This window comes from Orcinus orca, chromosome 3, assembly GCF_937001465.1.
Source record: "Orcinus orca chromosome 3, mOrcOrc1.1, whole genome shotgun sequence".
Taxonomy (NCBI): Eukaryota; Metazoa; Chordata; class Mammalia; order Artiodactyla; family Delphinidae; genus Orcinus; species Orcinus orca.
The window spans coordinates 83,895,339-83,921,320 of record NC_064561.1 but is presented as its reverse complement, the minus strand read 5'-3'; the positions used below and the strand labels follow the sequence as shown (position 1 = coordinate 83,921,320).

At 42.0% G+C, this 25,982-nt stretch overlaps 1 protein-coding gene across 1 annotated transcript in view; it reads left to right on the top strand.

Annotated features, from left to right (window-relative positions):
* PRDM6 (PR/SET domain 6) overlaps positions 1-25,982 on the top strand; it is a 102,831-nt gene that overhangs the window by 60,569 nt on the left and 16,280 nt on the right. Inside the window, exons 4-6 of the mRNA XM_004267425.3 lie at positions 9,912-10,039; positions 13,571-13,695; positions 24,993-25,335. Of these exons, the coding sequence (XP_004267473.1) occupies positions 9,912-10,039; positions 13,571-13,695; positions 24,993-25,335 (596 nt within the window). The remainder of the gene's footprint in view (positions 1-9,911; positions 10,040-13,570; positions 13,696-24,992; positions 25,336-25,982) is intronic.

Sequence of the window (25,982 nt, the reverse complement as noted above, 5' to 3'; positions counted from 1 at the left end):
CTTTCTTTGTGTTAAGGTGGAGGCAGATGCTTCACTCATTATTTTTTTTTTTTTTGGTGGAGCCACACAGCTTGCAGGATCTTAGTTCCCTGACCAGGGATCAGACCCGTACCCTCAGCAGTGAAAACACAGAGTCCTAACCACTGGACCGCCAGGGAATTCCTGCTTAACTCATTCCTAAAGTATTGTTTTGTGGTCTCTCTTCTCAAGGTTTGACTTAGCTTGAGTTGAAAGTTTACAAGTAGAGCTTTTAGGAGACCACAGTGGTGTGGTTCTTGCTGTCTTCCTCTCTAGATTGGGAAGCAGTGCCCGGAAGCCATGGCTGACAGTGCTCCCTGTTGATCTGATGCTCAAGGCTGCCATCCACAAATGTCCCCTGCTCCTCCTCCAGGTACATTTGACTGCACAGACAGCTCACCTACCTTGACCATGCTCAGTGCTCATGTAGACATGAGGCACTGTGAGTTGGAGCCTCCTCTGGCCAGAAATGTCAGTGTCTTCAGAGGTCAAGCAGCTGCATGGTAGGGAATGTTTAGTAAGAGGGCTGAAGCCACAATTAATTAAAATGCTTGTAACAACCTGTTAGTTACAGAGATACTCCAGGAATGCTCTTAAAGGTGTGGTGGGTGTCTGTGTCTTTTGGATTTCATGTTTGTAACACTGTGTTAACTTTAAGAAATGGAAAATGTAGAACTGACGAAATGCTTCCTTACTGTTTTCTAGATAGTATTCACATTCATCCAGCATTTTTTATATTTTGTTTTATTTTTGGATAGACTCATTGGGGGGGCAAAAACATAAACTAGAACGACTAGTTTATTCCTACACCCCCTTTATGTTATTCCCAGTTTTTCCTTCTCTCTCTTTGAACAAAAGTTGATTTCCTGTTATGTACAAAGCTTTGTGTAAGGTACTGATGGTTAAAATCTTAAAATATTTAAAATGCATTCCTGCCCTCAATGAGCTTGTAATGTTCCGGTCTTGTAATCTTAGCAATACTGAGTTTGCAAATGCCACATGTATTATCTTGTGGTCAGTGTGCATGAGCAGGTTAGTAGATGAAGTCCAGGCTGACATTTCCCATCTAATTATAGTGATGGCCTAAGGATAGCTAATGCTTTCTGGACTCTTACCATGTGCCCAGCGCTGATTTAAGTCCTTTACATATACTAGCTCATTTGATTTTCATATCAGCCCTTTGACTGGGACTGTCATTAGCACCCTTTTTTTCCAAGAAGGTCTCAGCTTCCTCAAGAGGTTAAGTAACTGCCCAAAGTCACTTGGCCATCCAAGGTGAAGCTATGATTGTAACTCACACACATTGGAGCTGACACCCACACGCGTGCTCTTAACCTCTGCCCTCTACCCTCTCCAGTTCCTCCTGACTGGGGTGGCTCCTATTGCATGTTTCCATTGGTAATACTTTAGAAAGTCTCCTCTAACAACCATACTATTTATTTTATTTTATTTTATTTTTTTTGTGGTATGCGGGCCTCTCACTGCTGTGGCCTCTCCCGTTGCGGAGCACAGGCTCTGGACGCGCAGGCTCAACAGCCATGGCTCACGGGCCCAGCCGCTCCGCGGCATGTGGGATCCTCCCGGATCGGGGCACGAACCCGCGTCCCCTGCACCGGCAGGCGGACCCCCATCCACTGCGCCACCAGGGAAGCCCCAACCATACTATTAAAAGTAAAATCTTTTATTGAGCAACAAAGGTATTGTGTTTTTTTAACTTTTCAGTCCAAACAGTCAAGAATTATTCTTTTGTGTAAATAGTTGTATAACAAAATATTGCACCTCTATCTTCTGATACAAAGGAATCTCACGGTAAAACATTTTTATCCATCTTGCCAAACAGTATAGTTTTCAATTCAGTTTCTCAAATTACTAATACACTTGATAATTGAAGCCCTTGTTTTCTGAATTTTACAGAAAGATGGGGTCATCTAAAGGTAGTGTGTAGAGAATAGGTGGAGGAGATCTGAGAAACCCTCTTTGTATCTGTTCTTCCCTGGATCTTCCATGTGCTGTGAAGGGACTTAAAACAGTGCTGGGCTCTGAGGTTTAAACTGGAAAACTCCCCAAGAACTCTTCTTGACCCTTTTCTATGGTAATTGTTTATTACATTTTAATCATCATATGAAAACCACCTTCGCATTTCATAGAATTGAAAGAAGTTAGGTTCAAAAAGGATGTAATATTTTCTTTAAAAAGCCCTGGTTGTTAGTGCTTAGAATGAAGTTTTAATTGCATTTAGTGGCGATTTCTTCTCAAGCTTTGAATAAATCTGAGATCTTTAAGAAGCTATAGAATTATTGTGAGAATTCAATTCAGTTCACTTCAGCATGTTTTGAATTTTGCCAACGTGTTAGGCCTTGTGTTAGATGTTTGGACGTAAAATATGCACCCTCACCTCAAATTTTGGGGGAAAACTGAAGGAGACTGGTGTTTCAGCACATGACCAAATGCTGCTGCTTGGGCCTAGGCACGGGGACATGCCACGGTGTGGAATCGTAGGAGAGGGAGCCTGAGATGTCTCCCTACTCTCTGAAAATTGGCTAATACTTTCAAATAAAACCTTTGGACATTTTCTTTTTCCTTTTTTCCATGCCAAAATTCAGAGATCCCAGTTCTGGGAGGAGCAGATTAATGTTTAAGTTATAATTCAAGTTCCTTTTGTTTAAGGTCCGTGGCTCTCTTTAGAATATCTGTAGGATTAAATGAGGTGTGAGGAGGCCTCATTCTGCCATTGACTAGAGTCTCAGTTTGTCTAAGTCACTAACTTTTGGAGACCCCTTTTCCTTAGGTATATAGTCGTCCCTTGGTATCTGTAGGGGATCAGTTCCAGGACCCACCATGGATACCCCATTCTGTGGATGCTCAAGTCCCCTATATCAGGGGTCCCCAACCCCTGGGCCACGGACCGGCACTGGTCAGTGGCCTGTTAGGAACCGGGCCGCACAGCAGGAGGCCAGTGGCGGGTGAGCGAGCGAAGCTTCATCTGTATTTACAGCTGTTCCCCATCGCTCGCATTACCGCGTGAGCTCCGCCTCCTGTCAGATCAGTGTTGGCATTAGATTCTCACAGGAGCGCAAACCCTACTGTGAACTGCGCATATGTGAGGAATCTAGGTTGTGTGCTCCTTATGAGAATCTAATGCCTGATGATCTGTGGAGCTGAGGCTGGGCGCTGGGGAGCGGCTGCAAATATAGATTATCATTAGCAGAGAGGTTTGACTGCACAGAGACCATTATAAATCAATTGCTTGCAGACTCATATCAAAACTTTATCAGTGAAAACAAGCTCAGGGCTCCCACTGATTCTGCATGTGACTGAGTAGTTATGGTGAGTTGTATAATTATTTCATTATATATTACAGTGTAATAATAATAGAAATAAAGTGCACAATAAACGTAATGCTCTTGAATCATCCCGAAACCATTCCCACCCCCTACCCCGGTCCGTGGAAAAATTGTCTTCTGGGAAACTGGTCCCGGTGCCAGAAAGGTTGGGGACCGCTGCCCTGTATAAGCCAGCATGGTGCATTCGGCCCTCTGCCCTCATGTCTGTGCGCCCTCCGCGATTGGCTGAATACGCGGATGCGGAACTTGCGCGAGAACCAAGGGCTGACTGCAAACTGATCAGGTTAGAACAGGCCATCTCTGAGATTTCTTCCAAATCTCATTTCCCTGGCCTCTAAACTTAGCCAAGGTACTCAGCTGTCTAGCAGAGTTGTTGACTGAAGCCTATCTAGTGGAGGAAGTGCTCTGCCTGTGATTTTTCAAACAGGGTCCCTGCTTCACTGTGGGCCCTTGGTGATGTCCCAGTGACTGCGGCAGACAGCAAAGGTGAGGTTCGCTGAGCTGGTGGGGTGCTTCCTGGTGGACTTGCTTTTTGTCTGTTATTATAGTAGATCACAGCAACTTTTATCTGTTTCTATAGTGTAATTACATTTATGACTTCTTTGAATTAAAACGGACCCCTTGCTTAAAAAGATTATTGAAACCCTCTTCTGGTAAAAATAAAAGAAATGAACTCTCTTCTCTGCACTCCCACTCCCTGGAAAACTACAGCACAGATGCTTGGATCTTGGTCAGATGATGGCTTCTGTGCAGCACCCAAGTGATCAATGTTTGCAGTGTTTCCAGGCTATCAGTTCAAACAGGTTTTCCTGAAAGTGCCCCCAGCGGTAGCAGACTGATTTTCACGGGGTAGCAATAATTCCTTTACAGCTGGAATTACCAACTTAAATGCTTTATGAGGCCAAGCAGCTAAGTAAATGAGTGAAGTAAGGAACACTTAAGGATAGGGAGTAGTAGGGAGTATGGGGAATGAGAAAAGCCCATGGCTAATCTAAAGAGGCCGCATTGAAGGGGCCTTGGATGTTTCCGTGGATTAGTGCCAGAGATTGGGGACCCATCTTCTGATTTTTTTTTCTCAAGAAAAATTAGAAATTAGATAAAATTTCCAAAATTTTAAAACACCGGAGAGAAAACAAAATTGGTCAATTATGTGAATTCAGCAGGAGGGCCACCAGTTTGCAAATCTTGCTTTAGAGAAACATTGCTCAGAGCCACCAATATACACAAATTCTTATCATTCAGAAGATGGTTTTCTTACTATTATGTTAAAATGGGCCCAAGTCAGTCACTGGCTTACATTGTTTGTATGATTATTATTATTGTTAATGTTAATTGGCAGCATTCATAAATGACAAAGTTGTGGACAAGCCACTCACGACCAGTGTTTTTAGGACACAACACTGGTACAGTTTTTACTCATGTTGTTCTCATGTAAAATAGATTCTTGTTCTAGGAAAATAAGATCGTAGGAGAGAATGCAGTTTCCTGATCTTCAGGATTGCATGAAATACCTTTCACATGGTGGTTTTCAGTTAATCTATGCATGGTTTATAATGAGCGACAATTTGTGTGATCATTATCTCAACCACATGTGTGGTATTTCAGTAAATATTGGGTTGAAAACTATAAAAATTTCCTTAAAAAGGTAAGAATGAGCTCTCCCCCTTACTTATCTTTCTATTCCCACTGATACAGGGTAAAAGAAAAAGTACAGACCAAAACCAGTGGTTTTAAAATAGCAACAAAACAATCAGGAAGGAAATCAGTGGCTGATAATGTAGTGATACATATTACCAAGAGTTTCCCAGGAAGATAACACAGATACAGTTTTTAACCTTGGGTAAGATAGTAGGCTTCTCTATTTTAACAACACATGCAAAAATTGAAGTACAGAGAAATAAATGGCTAGGCTTTCTTTTCATTTATTTTTCTCTCTTTGATTTAAAAAAAAAAATCAGAAAAGTCCAAAGTATAATATATAAATGCCATATACAAGCCACCAAAAAAGTGAGTGTTAACACTTTGCCATATTTGCTTCAGAATCTTTTTTTTTTTTTAAGATAAATGAAGCATTTCAGATACATGTGAGTTCCCTTTGTTTTCCTTCCATCCCCTTCTTTCCAAAGCCATGACTCTGATGAAGTTACCGTGAATCCTTCCTGTGTGTCTGTTCAGAATTGTACTATATGTATAGATACATATAGATAGGCACATTGCTATATGTATATTACAATATACACTCATAAAAGATACTATTGGGTGTTATTTTGTATATTTTGAAATGTTGACAAATGATATCATATACTTTAATCTGCAACCTGATTTTCTCAATCAACATTACGTTTTTGATGTTTATATCAACTAGATCTTAATGCAAACAGATCTAGTTCATTCATTTTAAGTGTTTTGTACTTTTTTGTTGAATAAATAAACCACAATGAATTTATTCTTCTGATGATGGATATTTCTCTTATTTATAATTATTTACTGTTATAAGCTGTGCTACAGTGAATGCCCTTGAACTCATCTCCTTAGGCACATGTATCAGAGTTTCACTGGAATAATTTCCTAGAAGTGAAATTGCTGAGTCACAGGAAATATGCATTGTCAACTTTATTTTGTTGCCAAAATGTTGCCAAAATGTTCTCCAGTGTGACTGTGCCATTTTATATTCCCTTTCAGCAATGCTAGGACTAGCTTTGTAAAATGAATATACTTTCTACAGCTTTGAGGGGTTTCCATTACAAAATTTAACCCTTTTCCTACCAAGTGTCCTGTGTGTTTCTTTACATGTGTTTCCCCTACCTCCAGAGGGTCATTTGTTCAGCTTCTTTAGAAAAAACAGAGCAAATATTAAAACTTTGGTGGTTCATATTCTTTCAGAATAAAGTACACAGTTTCCAGAAAAACTATGCTTGATTCAAGGGTTCTTTCAAGGAATTTTTTTCCTAATCTAAATTTAACTCTTACCTTCATTCTCACCATTTGAATGAATACAATTTCTGACCTTTTTGACATTTTCATCAGTCCTGAGGAGATTGTCTAAACACTTTATGCATGATTTTTGATATTTTTCTGCTTATTTTAAACCTTTTGAAAGGTAATGAAAACAAAATAACTCTTGGTCTTGGCATTAATACATCTCCTTAGATTCCTTAAATTTTTTAGACCTATTAGGTATCTAGCTTAAAATTACATTTTAACGTCACACAAATGTAGATGTTAATGCGGCTTCCAAGAACAACTTCCCGACCTTGAAATTGTTGCAGCTGCTCTAGACCAAAATCTGCTGAAACATTTCCCCACTCGTGGTTCCTTCTCTCCTAGAAGGAATAATGTCAGCCCCTCTGGATACAGGGACAGTGTCCTTGTATAGTTCAGATACATGCAGAATTTTATCGCCCTCTTTAAAAAAAATTTTTTTTAACTAAGCTCTTAGATGGAAGCAAACTTGAGCTAATGATGGAGAGTAATAATAATACTCAAATTAGGACCCAGAGCTTTTCTGAGAAGTCGTCTTTAGTTCCTCTTTGGCGTGCACATGTGGGTATCTTGGTTTTCCCAATTTTATTCTACTTCTATTAGGAAAATGAACAGAAATAGGCATCACTGCCTTCTGGCCCATTGTTTCACTTTCAAGAAACACAGTTTAAATGTTAACTCCTAACAGCAGAAGTCAGAAAGTGCTCCAGGATGGTCTTGAGCCAACTGCAAAGGCATGTGTTTTCCACCCACCTCCCTAAATAACGTAGGTTGGAGGTGCTGCCCGTATTAGCGTGATGGGCCCCCATGACGAAATTTCACATGCTGTGAATATGTGTTGTTATGACTGGACATTTTATGACATTTATGAAGTTTTTATTTTGGGGGGGTTGAAAAGCATATCATCAGATTCGTGTTTTGAAAGATCACTCTGGCTGTACTTTAGAGACTAGGTTGGAAGGGCCTGAAGAAGGTGCAGGAAGATCAGTTAAGGGACTTTTGTCTTCCTTCAGGCAAGAGAGGAAACTGGTTTGGGCAGGATGGTGATGGTGGAGAAGGAGAGATGTTTAGGAGGCAGATTCAGCTGGATCTGGTGATAGCTAGGCTCTGGGGGGTTGAGGGAAAGAACAGTGTCAAGGTTGAATGAGCTTCCTCACCTCTGACTGGATGCACACTTGTGCGATCCAACTAGGTACATGGGATTTTCATCAGTTTCATGTGAAATCGTGTGATGTCGGTATCAGGCTGAAGCCAGGGAGGCTCAGCCTCGTGCTATGCGCTCATTGTGTGATATTTGGGGAAAGCCTGACAAATAGCCATCTACTTTCCTCAAGGCGAGAGGAGTTTCACCAGGTAGGCAAAAATTGTAGGATTCCTGTAATCACAATATACTTAGTTTAAGGAGACTATTGTTGAAACAGTGTGGGAGGAAACACTTTATTTTTTTTAACATCTTTATTGGAGTATAATTGTTTACAATGGTGTGTCAGTTTCTGCTTCATAACAAAGTGAATCAGCTATACGTATACATGAATGGATAAAGAAGGAAACACTTTTTTATACTCATTTTCAAGACTGACTGGCTAGTGTCTGGTGTTCAAATGAGCTAACGCCCAAGGCAACACCCACAACTACATATAAACGTTAGAGAGTTTTACTTGCTGTTGAGGACATCAGCTACAAGCACAAAGGAGAACTGCGCTTCTCCAAATGTGTCGTTATTTTCACTAGCAGCTGTCATGGGTGGTTTGTTCATGGGGGAAGGACAGGGCAGGGGACTGGATCATCAACGTTTTGGGCTCCATTATAGATAAACAGTGGCATTCAGAGAACTGATGGCTGTGTTCAGTGTTGCATGGGTTGTCAACAGCAGACTCAGGGTTGAGACTTGGAGCCTTTGAACCAGTTTCCTAAAACGAAAACAAAGACAACAACAACAAAATAAGTACAGTGTAATAACCTAACCTAAATATGAAATCTGTCATTAGGTTGCTCGAAGAGCAGATGTATCCACTGCATGAAATGTTTCCGTTCTCTGCCATCATCCCCGAGCTAGGAATTTAAAATCATTAATCTTAAATATAATATAATCCAGGAATCTCTTCATTCTTCTCAGGCTACATTGATTATCAGCTGTAATCACTCTGGCCTGCTACCCAGTTATAACTTCTCCAACAATTGCATTGGTTAGATTGGTGTCTCTCTTCTGTTTCTGGGGGTTAGTGGAAAGATTGGGGGTGAAGACAAATGAGTTCAAGAAAAGCCAAAAAAAGAAAAAAATCAGCTATTTTAAAATGACTGGTGATGATAAAAAGAACTGTCATCACTAAGCCCTTTGGCCTCCAGAATAGAAATACTGAGCTAAATTAATATGAATGACCCTACTAATTTTAGGCCCGAAATGTAACCAGTGAGGCTCTCTGTGAGACTTATCTCTGTGTCTCTTTGGAAAGGAAAAGTGGAAAGGCTGATTAGCAAAGGTAAAAAATATTTTCTCAGGATGCTCTGGGGAACAGAATCTTACTGCTGATTTTATTTGAAAAGGTCCAGTTTTGCCATGGTCCTTCTGAGAACTGTACCCCTTGCTTCCTGGCTGCCCCTAGGGCTGAGGATGACCTTTGAGAATTGCTGTACATATATAACCCCGGATCTCCCACTCCTCTAGATACCACAGCCTTCAAGGTACCCAGGGCTGACCTGGTTTCTGGAAGTGAGAGCCGATTGTCTCTGCTGTCAGCACTGACTCCGCATGTCCTAGGCTGGCCAGTTGTTTCGCAGAAGACTTTTTGTCCCACGCTTATTGCCTGGTTTGAAGCAGATTTCATTTCCTTGAAGGTGCTTGAAAGAAAATCTGCTTGAGGTAGCCTAAGGCAATAATTATTAGACCAACCTTAGTTAAGACATTAAAAATCCATAGGAAACAGTTATTATTATTTTTTCTTTCCCTTTGTGAGGGTCTCTCTTTTTTCATGACTCCTCTCCTAATAGTTTCAGGTCCTGACAGCTGAAGTCCTACATCTTCTGCGAGGTGAGAGTCCATTTATTTCATCTGAATCAGAGTCTGCTTTATCAGTGTGATACAGCTCCATAATGCTCCAGCCTCTGCTAGGTGTCACCCAGCTTGTTAAGCAGACGGTCCCTGCCTCCCGAATGCCTTCGAGCAGTTATGTGTTTGAGAGGAGGGCCTCTCGTGTGGATGTTCCAGCCATGTCAGCGTGGCCTCGCCTCTCAGCTTGCTTTGTTTACCCAGCAGCTCATTACTTAAGAGTAGCCTGTCAAAAGAGGTTAAATATTCTTTGGGAAACATGGTCACTCACATCCTTGAGATGCCACAAATGTATTTAATAAAGGGAAGATTGGCTTGATAAGAAAAACGTGATTAACTTGCATCACCAGAAAATGTTTTTCTTCTGTTATTCCAGTTGAGTTTCCACAAGCATTTATAAGCACTAGCAAACCTACGGGCAATAAATTGCTGCAGCCGACACATACAGACACCAAGGGAAGCAGGGAAAATGATTGCTGATGATTCGTTCTAACTACTTGACCTTCTGACCTCTTCTCTAGATATATGACCAAGATGGGACACTACAGCACTTTATTGATGGTGGGGAACCTAGTAAGTCGAGCTGGATGAGGTATATCCGATGTGCAAGGCACTGCGGAGAACAGAATCTAACAGTAGTTCAGTACAGGTAAAGTATACCTTGATTTACCGCTTACAAAGCCGAAGCCCTTTGCCTTGCATATATAAATTCAGGCTTGCTGCTAGTTTTGAAAAAATCGTGCAGAGTCCTGAAGAACTCTGCAAGGACTGGCAGGAGTTTTTTTGCTAGGTTTGTGATATCTCCTTAGTTCTTCTAACAGTAATTTCTTGAGAATTCGGGAAGAAAGATGCTAGGAGAAGGCCTTTTTTCACTCACTGCATGTGATAAAGTTACTTCCACATCATCACCTGAACTTTCATAATGGCCTGAGTGAGCCCGGCGAACTCACTGACTCGGAGTGATTTCCCCCGGAGCAGACGTGTCCACACGTAAACAGGAGTTTAGAGATTCAGCCCCAGGTCGCTTGCCTTCAGTCCCCTGTGGTCTGGCTGTCTCCTAGGGAGAACAGTTTGATTTGTACAAAGGCATGGGAAATCAAGAACTCTCAACACTCCCAAAGCTGCTTTTCTAAAACCGTCATGCTCGGCAGCCTTGGCTGAGTCAGAGCAACCTCTTCTGATCCCTTGAAAGGTGCCAAAGCGTTTGGCTTTGGTCCTGCGACAATTCAGAGTACGTTTCAGGGGATGAGGTAGTTCCGGAGCATAGAGAAGGCCCTGGTCTCCTGAGATGTTTGGGCAAAGCCCAAAGGGTAACAAAGATGAGGTGAGCCACCCCCATTGCCCAGAGTCTCATAGGGAGGCCTGGGGTGGGGTAGGGGCATAGAAGCAGGGTGGATTCCCAGAGCCTAAGCCACACCTGCCCAGTGCACCTGTTGGTCAGGCATTTCCATTTAATGCTAAAAGCTGGAGTGGAGACAAAAAGGCAAAGACAGATCCCATAGGAAAAAAGCCCTGCCACTAAGCCTTCTTTTCTCAGAATCCCTCGAAAACATGTGCCCTGTAAATATATGACCTCAGTTATAAACAGCCGTATTCCCTTTCGGATCAGAAGCAACTGTTTAGCTTTACCAGGCACCACAGACACATCAAAGCAGAAGAGCCCTTGCTCGGCAACTTGGAGTCCTGCCTATGACGATTTATTTTCATTCTCATTTTTTTTTTTTTAAATGAAGACTTAAAAAAAAAAAAAGCTTTATTCCCCTTATAGGTTAAAGGCTGCACAAATCTGGCTTGCTCTCCAAAGGCCTCCAAATTCAAAAGGAACATATTTGGGCAGCATGTGACTCACTGCCTTGGTTTCCTAGGCAGTTATCTTTCATTACATAAGGGTTTAAACGAACTTGTGTACGACGGGATCTGGTTACAGTCTGTATATGGGCTTCACCCACCTTCCCTGCAGCTGCATCTCTGTCATGAAGTTTTTATAAAACTCGGAGCTAAAAAATTAGTAAAGGTTGTGCTTCTCCATTTGGCAAGAGATAGATTGGCTGGTTCTGTCATGGGCACCCAGGGAGCTCTTGAGGCAAATTCTGACTTTGGGAAAATAAGAAACCCCTACGAGGAAGGTGGGTATGAGCGAGTCATTACCTTTCTGTCAATGTTAAGTGGGTTTTATTGCTCCCTTTCCTGATGGCACTTACACATCAAGTTCTCTCTGCCGATCTGTTTTCGATTACTTCAGATCTTTATAAAATGAACTACAAAAACACAATTTAAAAACTGGCATCCGTCACCAGTGACCACGTCCAAGAGTAAGAAAATAGAAAAGTTGGACCCCGAAGAGCTAGCCTAATTTTTATTGTACATGAATGTCCTCTTCACAAAAAGTCAGCTGGTTTAGATTCATTCTGTTATGATTTGTAATATCTAAATGGAATTTTCTTCAAAGAACCCTTGATTGATTGACCCTTAGCTGAACGTTTTGTTTTTATTTTGAGGCTGACAATAATGTTTGTTGGCGTGTGTTCTGCTTCAGCTGCGTTGGGACGCCATGAAGCTATCTTTATGAGTCATCCAACCACAATACTAAATACATGTCAGCAAAGGAAATATTATCTGAAAAGGGAAAAATCCCTTTGATGTGCTTCAACATGCAGAGATTTCTGCGAGTTTTGGAAGCTCTGCCCGCTTGTAAAGAACGGTGTACGCTTACACATTTTTTTCCCCCTTTCGGCCTACTCTGTGCCTCAAAAGACCACCCATTGCTCGAAAACAGTTCTGCTCTTTCAGCGGCAAAGTGTGTCATTTGGTTTTAGCACATTCATTTGCCGGGCGCTGTGTTTATATTAAGGGAAGCCAAACCGAGAGATGAAATGTTACAAGGGTGAAGTACAAAGTCGACTCAATTTTTCTCAAGTTAGGAGATGCCAGTGATTTATAGCCCGGCTCCAATTTTGATTTTTTTATGTAGCAGTGGAAAGAATTAATAAAATGCACAGCTCTTGGAGGTGCGGAGGGAGGAAGGGGAGTGAGGTCCGGACAGCTGGCTGGAGTTTTTGTCAGATATTCATAGAATGTTGGGAGAAAACACTCTGCTTAGCTAGCAGTGCCCTCGTGAGACAGAATGGCAGCAAGTAAGGAAAATAACAAGATAAATGAAATTTTTGCAGCTGCAAGTAAAATATTGAGAATCTGCACTTTTTTTTATTGATCTTTATGATCCTGTTGCCAAGAGCCACTTTGTGGTGACAAAATATGTTGACAAGTGCATATCTCACTGCCATGAAAAATGTGGTGAAGGCTTCGCATTATGTCTGCAGTGTTACACAAGGAACAAATTGCCCTGCTACGGCCAATTCCTTACAGAAAGGCTAAACTTAAGGTCCACCAACCCTAAACACTTTTATCTTGAACTTGAGGCTAATATTTGTAGCAATTCTTCATTGAGAAAACCCGTCGCAGGCTCCTCTTTCTTTTAATCTGTAGATTTTTCTTTACAGTGCCACAGCTGTTATAAAAAAGTGGTTATTTCTTGGTACCTTCACTCCATCATTTCAGAGTGTAATCTTTCAGCCAGAGTAAAGTGCTCCTCTTGTATTTACTGAATTTCCATCCATTTCACATAAGAGGGTTTTTCTCTTCTCCTGTATCAAAGTTTAGAAAAAAAGCAATGGGGAAGACTTTTATTTCTTTCAGTCCTTATATCACAAAGCTGCTTAATTTTATTACGAATTAGAGAACTCCCAATGCCAAGTTGTAAGAATATACGCAACACTTTCCCTTCAAATAAGAAATCAATAGTATTAATTTATATGTGAGGTTGAGGCACCGGAGTCTGCAATTTGCCAATAGAGAGACTCTTCTCATTAGTATGAGATGGAATTTTTTTTTTTTTTTTAATGAACTCTTCCTTTCTGCTGTCTCCCGGGCCAAATATCTTGTCTCTTCAGCCAAGAGGTTCTGTGGAGGGACACTGTGGAAATAAACTGTGAGCTATTTATCATACCAGGTTACAGGCTCTAATTGGTTGTTGGGAACGATAAGGTGGGTGCAGATTTTATTACAAACAGAAACTGTTTAGGTGGAAAGCTGGGCAGAACTTTTTCGGGGCAATAAAAGTGTGGATGGGGCACATGAGTCCTACCGATTACTAAGCTGGGTTTTCTTTTGTTTTGAATAGGTCGAATATATTCTACCGAGCCTGTATAGATATTCCCAGGGGTACCGAGCTTCTGGTGTGGTACAATGACAGCTATACGTCTTTCTTTGGGATCCCTTTACAATGCATTGCCCAGGATGAAAACTGTAAGAATTTATTTTAGCTCTGAATTCACATTTCCAAATACCTATTTCAAAGCTAACTTTTTAAGAGTGTTGTTTGAAACTCCTGAAATGCGGTTCACTCTGCTGTGTAACACAAATGTGCACGTCTGTTCCATCATTTTCTTTTCCTTGTATGTCCTTTGCTTTTTCACAGGGAGTCTTGACTTGTACAGGACAATTTTTCTTCGCCTGCTTATGATTTTAAAACCTTTGTCCTTTGTCCTGGTTTTAAATCATTGCCAGCAGAAATGTTAAGGCAGTTGGTATTTACTGAGCACCTACTATGTGTCTGTTTACAAGAGCAGCATAAGATACAACTTCTTCTCTGAAGGGATGCACAGTCTTGCTGGAGTCGCATTATTTGCAAAAATGAAATAATGAGAAAACACTGTTGTTTAATCAGGAGTAACACCCCTCCAGTCGTTTGGTTTTGCTTCCTCTTAAGTAGTCATTGGAATGAGAAATGGTAGGAAAAATCATAGACGTATGGTTGAGGAATATGTCTCTCTCTAAGCAACTTAGTCTAAAGTGAACCATGTAATTTTCTTCTATCTTTCTTACCATGGCAATCATTATGTTTAAAAAATAATCTAATGTCTAGGCAGATGCAAACTTCTGCAGCAATTTTCACCTAAACTTTATATATTTGTTTTTATCAATTCTTTGGGAAAATGTTATGAAGTGATTTCCAGTATTTGGAACAGAATTAAGTGATTCTGATGTGCTTCAGTGAGAAACGCTGGTTTTAATGACACTGTTTTTTCTTGTCATCAAATTGACTAATCTGTGAACTGATAATTTGGGATTATACAGTAGAAAAAGACGCAGAGAGAACAGATCTATTTAAGAAACTTCATTTTGGGAAAAAAATGTGTTATTTTAATTTTTCCTTCTCTACTTACTTTCTCTCACACACATATAAACTCCAAAAAAATGTTTATAATACTACTGATTGAAATGCTGATCAGGTATTTCTTTTCCATGTTATCTTTATTTTCTTTGTAAAAAATAGAATCCTCAAAAAAGCATATTACTCTCAACTTTCCTTTTCCACTTTACCCTAACCCCAAACCAATCTCAAATCAAAAAATGAATCTCTGGACATGTAAGTACATTCTTCTTACTTCCCAAGTTTCCATTGGAAAGTTTCTCTTCTGCAGTCCTACTCCTGTTTGAGGGAGTGTCTGTTTCATAGGAGAAAATCTCAGTGTTGGACATGAGTGTGTGGTTGGTATTACAGGCAGAAATGACCATGGCGGCCAGTGTGCTGTCTTCCCACAATGGCTCCATGCCCAGGTCCCCTAAAACTAGATGTAGATCCACACACGGAAAAGCACCAGGATCAACTCCCCTGATCTGCTGACATGGGCCTGTCTATACATTAGAACCTTGGTGTAACTTCGCCTTCTAAAGGATAGAATCTGATCCAAAAAGATTCCAGAAATCTTATAAGGCCTTCTGTTTCCTCCTTTAGTACAGCCTGCTCCAGACTCTGAAAATATTGTGGTATGTGTGTCAAGGGATGTCTGGGAGTAAACATATCAAAGTCTAGAGTTGTAAAGTACATGGCACACAGTCCAAAAATAAATTCATTCATTCATTCATTCATTCATTGATATTTGTTGAATACTTACTAAGGACCAGCATCATTGCTGGGTGCTACAAACATAGCAGTGAACAAAACAGACAAGAATTCCTGCCCTCCTAGAGCATAGAGTCTAGTAGAGGGAGACAGATTATCAACCTGTATATGAGTAAATAAATAGTTTGTCAGGTAATGATAAGTGTCATAGAGTTAACAAAGCAGAGAAGGGGTGAGGAGTGCCAGGAGTTGGGAGTTGCAATTTTAGAGATGATTGGGGTGGGCCCTACTAGGAAGGTGGCCTTTGGGCAAAGACTTAAGGAGATGAAGGAACAAGCCATGTGTTCTTTGGGAGCAGAGTGTTGCAGGCAGCTGGACTCCAAGTGTAAAGACCCAAGATGGAAATGCTACTGACCTGTCAGAAGAGCATCACAAAGATTGACATAGGTGTGTCAGTTGGAGTGTATTGGTTGAAGTGGGGAGGGGTTACCTTAGATTTGGGGGAAGGGATCTTGTAGGGCCCAGGAGGTCACTGTCAGGACCCTGGCTTTTACTCTGTGTGCCTTGGACAAAGGGGGTATTGCAGAGTTTTGAGCAGAAGAGTGATATGATCTGACTGAAGTTGTAACAGGATTACTCTGGCTACTGAGTGGGGACCTGACAGTGAGGGTGAGGATGGAGCAGGACCCAGTTAGAGGCTGTTGCTGGAATCCAGTGAGGGGAGGTAATGGTGGTTTGGACCAGTGTAAAAGTGGTGGAGGTGGTGAGAAGTGGTTGGATTCTTGATATATTTTGAAAGTAAAGTCAACAGCATTTGCTGACACATTGGATGCTGAGTGAGAGAAAGGAGTCAAAGATAACTCCAGGGCTTTGGTCTGAGGAGCTGGATGGATGGAATGGCCATTTACTGAGTTATGAGTCAGACATGGGAACTGTGGAATGACTGCTCAGGGAATGTGTTTCTTCCCCTTGACGTGGATCTCTGGGGTGGAAGTCTCACATCTACGACATTGCTTCCACCTCATGATGCTGTTACATGGACGAGAGGGATTTAGGGGCTGAGCTGGAGGATTGGGGGTTGTATGTGCCATTCACAGCCACCTGACGATGGTGTCTAAGAGCGTACCATCTGGTCTCCAGTTTCAGTGTGATAGTGCCATCAAAAATGTACTTTCTGGCAACACCAAGTGCTTTGCTTCTGAGGCCTTCTTTCTCCCATTGTCCAACCTGCGTGAAGCATTCTTGAGGTTGCTGATTAGAGGATTGAATAAACTCTCCCGGGGCACATGTTATGTATCATTTAGCAACTGAAATCCTTGGAAGAAAATTCACAAAGCTAACGCACCTCGAAGTATTGTGGATTCAGTAGGTAAACTATGCAGCTCTTTTAGGTTGAGTTCAGAGCTCTAAGCAAGGGTGGAGGGAAGTTTAAAGGGAATTAAGTCATTGACTAAAATGCTCAGCAGTGACCATCTCCCTCCCCCCTAAGGGTATTACAGGAATTTTATTTCAGTTCTTGTCTCAAAGTCATATATCTGTCATGTGATTGGCCACCCAGGAAACCAGCAGAAAGCTTCATCAGATGGCGTGGGGGAGATATATGACTTTGACTCTAACTCGCAGATGGATTGTCATTCCATATGATTCACGGAGAGACCTAGGGATGCTTTATAATGAGGGATCCCTATTCTGTACTGAGAAAATACTCTGTGTGATTTAAAAGCACAAATGTGTGAAAGGGCATGGACAGATAATTTAACAGATAGCCTTCTGCAGCCCTGAGTAATTGAAATCATCTCAATGGGATTAGCAGTTTGAAGACAATTTTTATCCTACCGAGTTAGCCACAAAATAAATGAGGTACCCTAAAAAGAAGCTTCTTGAGATCAAAGACTTATTTGACAAAATGCTTCCACAGAGCCTCCTTATAGTGCTATGCACACAGTAAACAATTAATACATGCTCACTGGATACATATTGAGAATTTTGTTGCCATTACTAGACGGGGTACATAGTTCAGCTAGATTTTTTTCTTGGTTAATGAAATTGATACATGGTCCAAGACATTCAAGTAAAATATGATTTTACTTAGTGAATAATACTTATTAAGCGCTTTCATTTATAAAAATATCATTTTCTTCTCATGGTTCTTTCAACGGCGAAAGTACACATTTCCTATTGAGCATGTGGGCGGGTTCAGGCTTCAGTCACTGGCCCCTCTGGCAGTGGGACACGCTCACTGCCTGGAGGAGCCTTTGAACGCAGCCTTGCCTCAAAGAGAAGGCAGCGTTTCACACAGGCACTTGGGTTCTGGAAGCAATTCCTATGTTATTTTCTTAAAAAAAAAAAAACAACCCATAGTTATAAGTGTAATAGAGCTCCAAAGAGAGCGCAGCTCTGTCCACTATGGGCCTTTCAGAAGAGCCTGAAGGAACGCCTGTGTCGACAGATTGTATCCGCAAGAAGGAATGAGGTTCCCCAAAGCTTCCAGTGGGGGATTAGCTCCTGCAGAGTGTAAAGACCATAGTGTATTCATATTCATTTCAGAGGAAATTGAAAAAAGAAACCTGGGAATAAATGTTAAACACGTCTTCCTGCTGCTTTTTCTGTCTTGGCATGTGAAGCTGAGGTAGCAGAATGTGACACTTGATGGCAGCGCAGAGGTTCGCTGCACTGGAGTAAACTCTGCCCGCAAGAGGCCTGCCTTTTTCCTTTGATTTTAATGAGCAGAAAATAAAAATTGGCACCTCTGCACGGCGCACTGACCCCACCATCCCACCAACAATAAGGAACTAGGCCCCGGATAGAAAGGCCCCGCTCAAGCCTTCTACCTATGAACATTGAGGCAATTACAGTATAGTTCAGTCCAATGAGAACATCTGTGTGCAAGGCCCTGTGGGAAGCATTGTGATGGGGTACAAAACCTCAGACCCCGTCCTCAAGGAACTCCGTGTAGGAGAAGGCACGTAGCAAAAACTACAACAGCAAACCTAACGCACGTGCCATGTGAGATGGCCGTAGCAGCGAGCCTGGGCTAGGCGGGTGTTAGGGTCAGTCTTACTGCAGTTGGGAGGGGCCCGGTTCTAGGCTCCTTGTGCACAGTGAGCAGCTGGGACTGGATCCTCACATAAATCCAAGAACCAGAAGTCACTGTTTTGTCCCTTAACGGGACTAGAAAAGTACTACCCTCAAGCCAATAGGCCATTGGTGAAAGAAACAGTATGTCATGCTCCAAAAAACCAGCCCCAGCTATGGGAGGATACAGGGCTGGATTTTGCCTTACCTGCCAGTTGTGGAAACCCTGGGCCAAGAAGTAATATAAAACTTGGCTCAGAACTGAAGGAACCTGTAGGGTCCTAGAACAAACAGAGGAGAAGTCACCCCAGAGGGATGTCTTGGTATCTGCACAGGACTCTAACAGAAAGCAACAGCCACTGAAAACACCTTCACAGAAGGAAGTGGCAAAAGACACAAGGAAACCCGTTGTCATGAGAGATTTGACCTCTTGGGCTCCTTGATCCCAGCCATGCTTTAGGATTGAGGCCCCCATTCCCCCATATCTGGGGGTGTAGAGGGCTGAAAGGTGCTCCCAGATTTATACTGCCAACCCAGACCTCTCACTGGAGCCCCAGGATCTTGTCTACCTGTCAAATTCCCACCTGCACTTGCCTGTCTCAGAGGCATCTCAAACTAAACATGGTAAAGTGAAACCATCCTACTCTGTCCTGCAAGCTGCCTCTCCCCCAGTTCAGTACCTCTCACTCCCATTCATCCAATTGTTCTTTCTAGAAACCTCGACCGCTTGTTCTTTCTCACCCCTTCTATCCAATCATTCATAAATCCCTGTTGATTGTGTATTCTTAAATGAGTTTCTTTTCATTTCTGCTGCCACCTCCCGATCAGCCTCACCATCAGCTTTGGCCTGGACCCCTGCGGTAGCCACCTGCATGTCACATTTTCCTTTTTAGTATCACAGCAGCCAAAGTGAAAATTCACTGATTTGTTGATTTTATTGTTTCAGCTTATTTACTTGTTTTGTTTTTTTGTTTTTGTTTTTGCGGTACGCGGGCCTCTCACTGTTGTGGCCTCTCCCGTTCCGGAGCACAGGCTCCGGACGCGCAGGCTCAGCGGCCGTGGCTCATGGGCCCAGCCGCTCTGCGGCATGTGGGATCCTCCTGGACCGGGGCACGAACCCGTGTCCCCTGCATCAGCAGGCGGACTCTCAACCACTGCGCCACCAGGGAAGCCCTCACTTGTTTTGTTAATAGGTAGTTCGGTTCCATAGATCAAAATACAGAAAGTAATATGGGCATATTAATTCTTCTTCCAAAAGGCAATCAGTTGAAACACTCTTAGGTGTCCTTCCAGATGTATTTTTTTGCCCATTCTCTCATTTAAGCATATTCTCCCTCTCTTTCTCTGGCGCTCTCACTCTACCCCTCCCCTTGTATGCAAATAGCAGCATACTATATATTCTTTGTTCTGTACCTAGCTTTTTCATTTAATGATACAGAGTGATGATGCATTTAAAGCATAAATCTAATAACCTTATACCCTAGCTTAAAACCCTTCTTTGGCTAGCCATTACTCTTATAATGAATCCCTAGTTCTTTAATATGATAGCCCATGGGCTACATATAGTTTCCAGAAATGTTTTGTATGGCTCACATAGTGTTTTGCAAAAAATCGAATTCAAACATCTTTACGCTGGCCATGCCCTATTTAGTTTGCTGAAGACCCCACCGTCCTCTGTTGTATTAACCTGCTTCCCAGCATTATTTCTGCTATGTGCCCTGCCACCACGGGCATTGGGAATTGTGCTGCCTTCTTCTCCAGCCTCAGCTACAGCCCATCTCTGCCTCGTTCTCTGGCCACATGAGTCTGCTTTCCATTCCTTCCATGCCCTGAGCTCCTCACCTCAGCATGCCATTCAGACTTAGTGACACAGCTGCCAACGTGTCATCTCCTCTCATCCCCTTTTTCCTCCCTTTGCACCTGTCTGATGCTGTGTACCCTTCAGGACTCACGTTCAAGGTCACTGCCTCAGGGAAGCCATCATTCCCACCCGAAGTTTAGCCATCCCTGTTAGACATTTTCTTGGCCTCCTTTCTTCTCTGTCATACCACTTATTACACTTGTAGCAACTGTATATCGTCAATTCTAAAATTCATATATTTTTCACATTTTAATCTTTCTGAACCTGCTAAGTGTGTTATAATGATCAGTGACTTACAATTAACAGTGTGGCTTGCAATTAATGGAAGTTTAGATTTGATGAAACTGAGTAAATATTTACCTGTAAGGACATTTGTATAATATCTGTCTCTGTCACTACAGTTTACGTGGCCTGAAAGCCGGGGCTGTGGCTCTCTTGTTCCCCTGTATCCTCAGTGCCAGCAATGTCAGGCTTGTCACTGATGCTCTGTACGCATTTGTGGACTGAATGAATGGATGAGGGTGTAAAGTAGGACTTTGTTGTATAGATCCTGCATTGCATTCTCTCAGGGGTTTAATTTTGCAGGATTTGATGAGTTTATGTTCTTTCCTGACTAAATCCTTTAGGGCTTTGAAAGTTTGCCCTCTTTCCCTTAACCTTTGTCTTATAGACTGAAGAGATTTTACTTGCTCATTATGTCTTCATGTAGAAACCCCTTCATCCTTTTGGGGAATTGCCTTAGTCGTTTCTGGGCCTTTTGCAGTGGCCTGGACTGTCATGGCTTGGGATAACATAGTGTTTTCCGATTCATTTCTTGTCCTCTTATAATTCCCTGTGTTTTGTTAATACTTTTGTTTGTTGGGCCAGTCAGACTGGTATTAGGAAGAATGATCCTCTGTGTCCTTTTAAGTCCTGCTTAAAAAATTGTGCTTTTTTAAGTCCTGCTTAAAAAATTGTGCTTTGTATCTAGACCTCTAGGGTCCCGTGGAAGTATGCAGGCGCTCTGCAGGACAGCTTCAAGAGCAAATATGGTTGCTTTCATGAAACTTATCCATTCCTAGCCTTACTTTTTTTTTCTCTCTCTAAATTATATGCTCATTTCATTCAGCAGGATTGAATTTATTCACAAGTACAAGAAAAGATCATGCCAAAAGCAGAATATAGAGTGCAGGTGTCGCTGCTATATCTTGAAAACATAGTATGTTTGTTTTGAAGTGTTCCATAGGAGGAAAGAAGACAGAGAATAACCATCCCAACTCTTATTACCTAAATGCTATTATTATCATTAACTCAGATCCCGTTTATCCCACATCATTATACAAACTGGTATAAACTTTTCTTTATTACTATTTTGACATTGATTATTAAACTTAGAAAAATCCATTGACCCACACATTCTTTTGTTTAATAGAAAGGTGGTGTGCCCTTAACAATTTTTGAAAATGAATTTATTGGGTTACTTTCCAGGAGCTTAAGTGAGAAGTCAGCATTTATAATCTATACTTAGAGTATTATTTGTATGATTTCCCCCAGAGGCATCATATTCCTCTTTCCAGCAGTGAGCTTCTGGCTGGTTTTCCTGCTCTCTTGCATGTTGATGACATCTTCATTCCACAGTCTCCCCACCCCGCCTTCCTTCCTGCTAGTCTAGCCTTCCCAACCCGCAAGAGCTTAGTGTTGCCTGAAGACTTGCGGGTTTCCCTGTGCTTTGTCTCTTCCGGATTAGTTATAAACAGGCTAAATAAGATGAATTTTACCCTAATCTCTGACAATGCTGCTGTTTTGTTTTTTTTTTAATTAAGAAAGAGCCAAAACATAAAACATTTCTCCTTTTCTTTCAATATGTATTTCAAAAGTCACAGTCTGTGTACAATCAAAGATTTTTTGAGAGTCTGAAATGTGTGCACACATTTCATATTAGTTATACACTTTGCCCCAGAAGTTGAAATTATACATAAATTTTATATGTGAAATATATACATAAATATGTCTGTACATGTGTATATAGGTACATATATAACATATGTTTATGCATGGGTATATATATACACACACACAGAAATCTGTACTAGCTGTAAAATGTCCTTTTTATTTTTGCAACACAGCTATTGAGCAGACACAGAATGGGAGTGTGGTCAGAAAAAAGTGCCTTGGAAATCAGAAAGCTAAAGCTTCCAGCTTAGCTGTATCCTTGACCGAATGTATGACCATGGGCAAATTATTAGACCTGCTTGGTCTTTAGCATTTTCTTTTCCTTCTTTCTTTTTTTGGTAATAAGAGAGGGTAGGATTAGATCAGTGGTTCTCATCTCTGATTGTATATTAGAAGTACTTGGGGAATTTCAAAAAATGCAGATACCTAGGCCCTACCAAGAGATTCTGGTATTTAAAAAAAAAATCTCCCCTGTCAGTCTAATATGCATTCAGGGTAAAGAACTGCCAACTAGACAAACTAGGCTCTGCCCTGGTCTGTGAGTCTCTTGTTTTATTTCTCCTTCCTAAGACAGGATGGGCCAGGCCAACAGAACCCTGTAGGATGAGCTATTCCTTTTGTTGGATTCATCAAATACATGTGATTGTGTAGAACACTCAGAGTTGAAGAGTCCTTAGTGGCAGCCCATTAACCTCCACACGTGGTGTCTACCTGTCCACTCAGGCGTGGAGCCTCCTGGCAGTCACGGTCCCCTACCACTCTCTTTTTGTAGTTGAGGACGCCTGAGTCTTCGTGCTTCGTAGGACTCTCAGAGATGGTCCATGTCAGGAAAGAATGAGAGCTCCCAGTTCATGTATTTCCTCCACGTGGCCTTGAACTAGTGACCAACAGCCATAGTTTACTTCCCATCACTAACCTTTTTGCCAGTCATCCTTTTTAAACTTTTTGGTCTCTAATTTCCCTCTCTTGACCACCCTGTGACCTTTAATCTCTATGATCTCTGAAATAACAAGAAATACATTTTATTGACAGAGTGGTTACTTAAAAAAAGAATAACAGTTTTTAAGCTTATGAGGTTCTAATTACCTCTGAACCTGTGGGTTGACCGGTGAATACATGATATATATTATTAACACAATGGCAACTTAAAAAAAAGAAAGAAAGAAAAATTTCATGTATATTAGCGTTCCCTCCTCAAAAATGTTTCTTTTAATTCTTTCCCCACTCCCACTGCCACCACCCATGCTTGAATCCATCTCCCTTCTTTCCAGTCTCTTCTTCTAGAATAAGAATGGTGGCTGTTTTTGATGGTAGGCCCTGTGATGAGCACTTTCAGTATCTCATTTAAACTGCATAAAAGGGGGTTTAAAGATAAGGAAGCCAGGGCTCCTAGAGCTCAACATCTACCGAGTGGCAACCATATGGCAACCATAGCATTTACTAGCTGCTGTCTATGCATTATCGCACCCAATCCTTCCAGTAACCACTTTACATTTTACCAAGGACTAAATTGTGCATTCAGATGTTCTATGTTTTCCCACAGTCACAAAGGTATTACAGTCAGCCTTCTATATGCAAGGGTCTGCATCCGCAGATTCAACCAACCACAGATGGAAAATATTTGGGAAAAAATTTCCAGAAAGTGCCACAAAGCAAAACTTGAATTTGTTGCATGCTGGCAACTATTTACATAGCATTTACCTGGTATTAGATATTATAACTAATCCAGAGGTGATTTAAAGTATCCGGCAGGTTATGAGTAGATTATATGCAAATACCGTGCCATTTTATATACGGGACTCGAGCATCTACAGATTTTGGTATCTGCGAGGGTTCTGGAACCAACCCCCATTGGATACCAAGGGACAGCTGTGAATAGTGGAGTTTAAGTTTAGGCCGTCTCGACCTCTAAGCCATAATGCTATTACTGTTAGGATGATTACTTCCATTGTCCTCATTTTACAGATGATGAAACAGAGGCACAGGGAGATTGCGTAACTCCATAGATCTTTCTGATTCCAAACCCCAAGTGTCAAGCACCGAGCTCCAAGATTGCATACTCTGTCGCCTCCCACTCTTACCTTACACACCGCACCCTGTCTGTGCATCGTGCCTCACTCGGGCCCTTCCTGAACACTGACTCTTTTCTTGCTGTTCCTCTGGTCAGAAACAGTCAGTGTCTATTTCTTAGGCCTGAAGTCTTCTGTTTATTTATTTGGACATTAAAGGCCCTCTGAGATCTGCCCCCCGAAAGCCCACGCTGTGCTCGGTCAGCTCGATTCCCGTGCCATCCCACCAGCGTGCCAGACTTCTGTCTCCAGGCGTCTTTCATAGGGTTGCCTTCATCTCTTCAGCCAGTTTTTCTTGAAAACCTGTTTTGTGCTGGCAGGGTTGGATGGAAGGCCTGAAATCCTGAAGGCTTGAATCTACCTTCTCTGCTCAAGGCCACCCTCTCTGGGGAGCCCCACCTTTCTCTCCCTGTCTCTTGCTGTTCCTCCCATCTGAGAACCCCAAATCTAGGCTGCAGTGTGGAGCCTCGTTATGGAGTCTTTATCTCAAGTCATAAGTGAGCTCTGTGAGGGCAAAGACCATGTATGAAAAATCTCGAGCAGAAAATAGGTGCTTAATAAATATAGGCATTGAATGAGTTCATTTGTGGTAATTGTGCTTGTCCCCTTAAATCAAATTGTCTGCTCTATGTCCATTCTGAGTCCAGAAAAACCAATTTTTAAACTGTTGACTTATAGGAATTTTTTAGAAGTGTGTGTTATCATGCTTATTTGAAGGGCTAATAAAACTGATCTTCTCAACCCCTTGCTGTTCTCCCAGTAAATGTCCCCTCGACGGTCATGGAAGCCATGTGCAGACAGGACCCCCTGCAGCCCTTCAACAAGAGCAGCAAACTCTCCCCCGCCGCCCAGCAGCGCTCCGTCGTCTTCCCACAGACTCCGTGCGGCAGGAACTTCTCCCTCCTGGATAAGTCTGGGCCCATGGAATCAGGATTTAATCAAATCAACGTGAAAAACCAGCGAGTCCTTGCAAGCCCGACCTCCACCAGCCAGCTCCACTCGGAGTTCAGTGACTGGCATCTTTGGAAGTGCGGGCAGTGCTTTAAGACTTTCACACAGAGGATCCTGTTACAGATGCACGTGTGCACGCAGAACCCCGACAGGTAACCCCACCTCTCATTGCTCGCCGGCTGTGTTTGCTTCTGAGACTCACTGCTTGCCTTCCTGTCGCCTCCTCCAGTCACACCTCGGGGAGAACTCTGTGATCAGAGGTCTGCCTTCTGGAAGGTCATAGAGTAATGTTGGGCCCCTCTTTGGCTTTATTGTGTAGAAGGGCTGCATGAACAGTGGCTGCAGAAAGGAATCTGCTGTCGCTTTCCGAACAGCTCTGCCCAGGTCTAACGGGAGGCAAAATAGAAGGCACATTGATGAATATCATAGATGGAAAAATGAGGTCAGGATAATTAGAATCCTCTCTGTCTTCCAAAGATAATATAGCTGGCTGCTCTGCTGCTGTTCAGCCGTCTCAGGGTTCACCTCCAGTGTGCCGTGAGTATGAACTTAATTAAGTACTAAGAGGTAATGAATTGGAATTTTTTGCTTAGTACTATTTTTCTTCAGAGCATGCAAACCCATAAATCCTGCAAAGCTGTCAAAAGGAAATACCTACTCTGCTAGTGATGTGGAGGAAAACAGATGCCACTTATTCGATAAACTAATATCCACACAGAAGAAAAATGTTGACTAGATACCTCAGAGTCAAAGTTGCTTTGAAAGTTTGTCAATAAAGAATTTTATGGCCATGAACTGA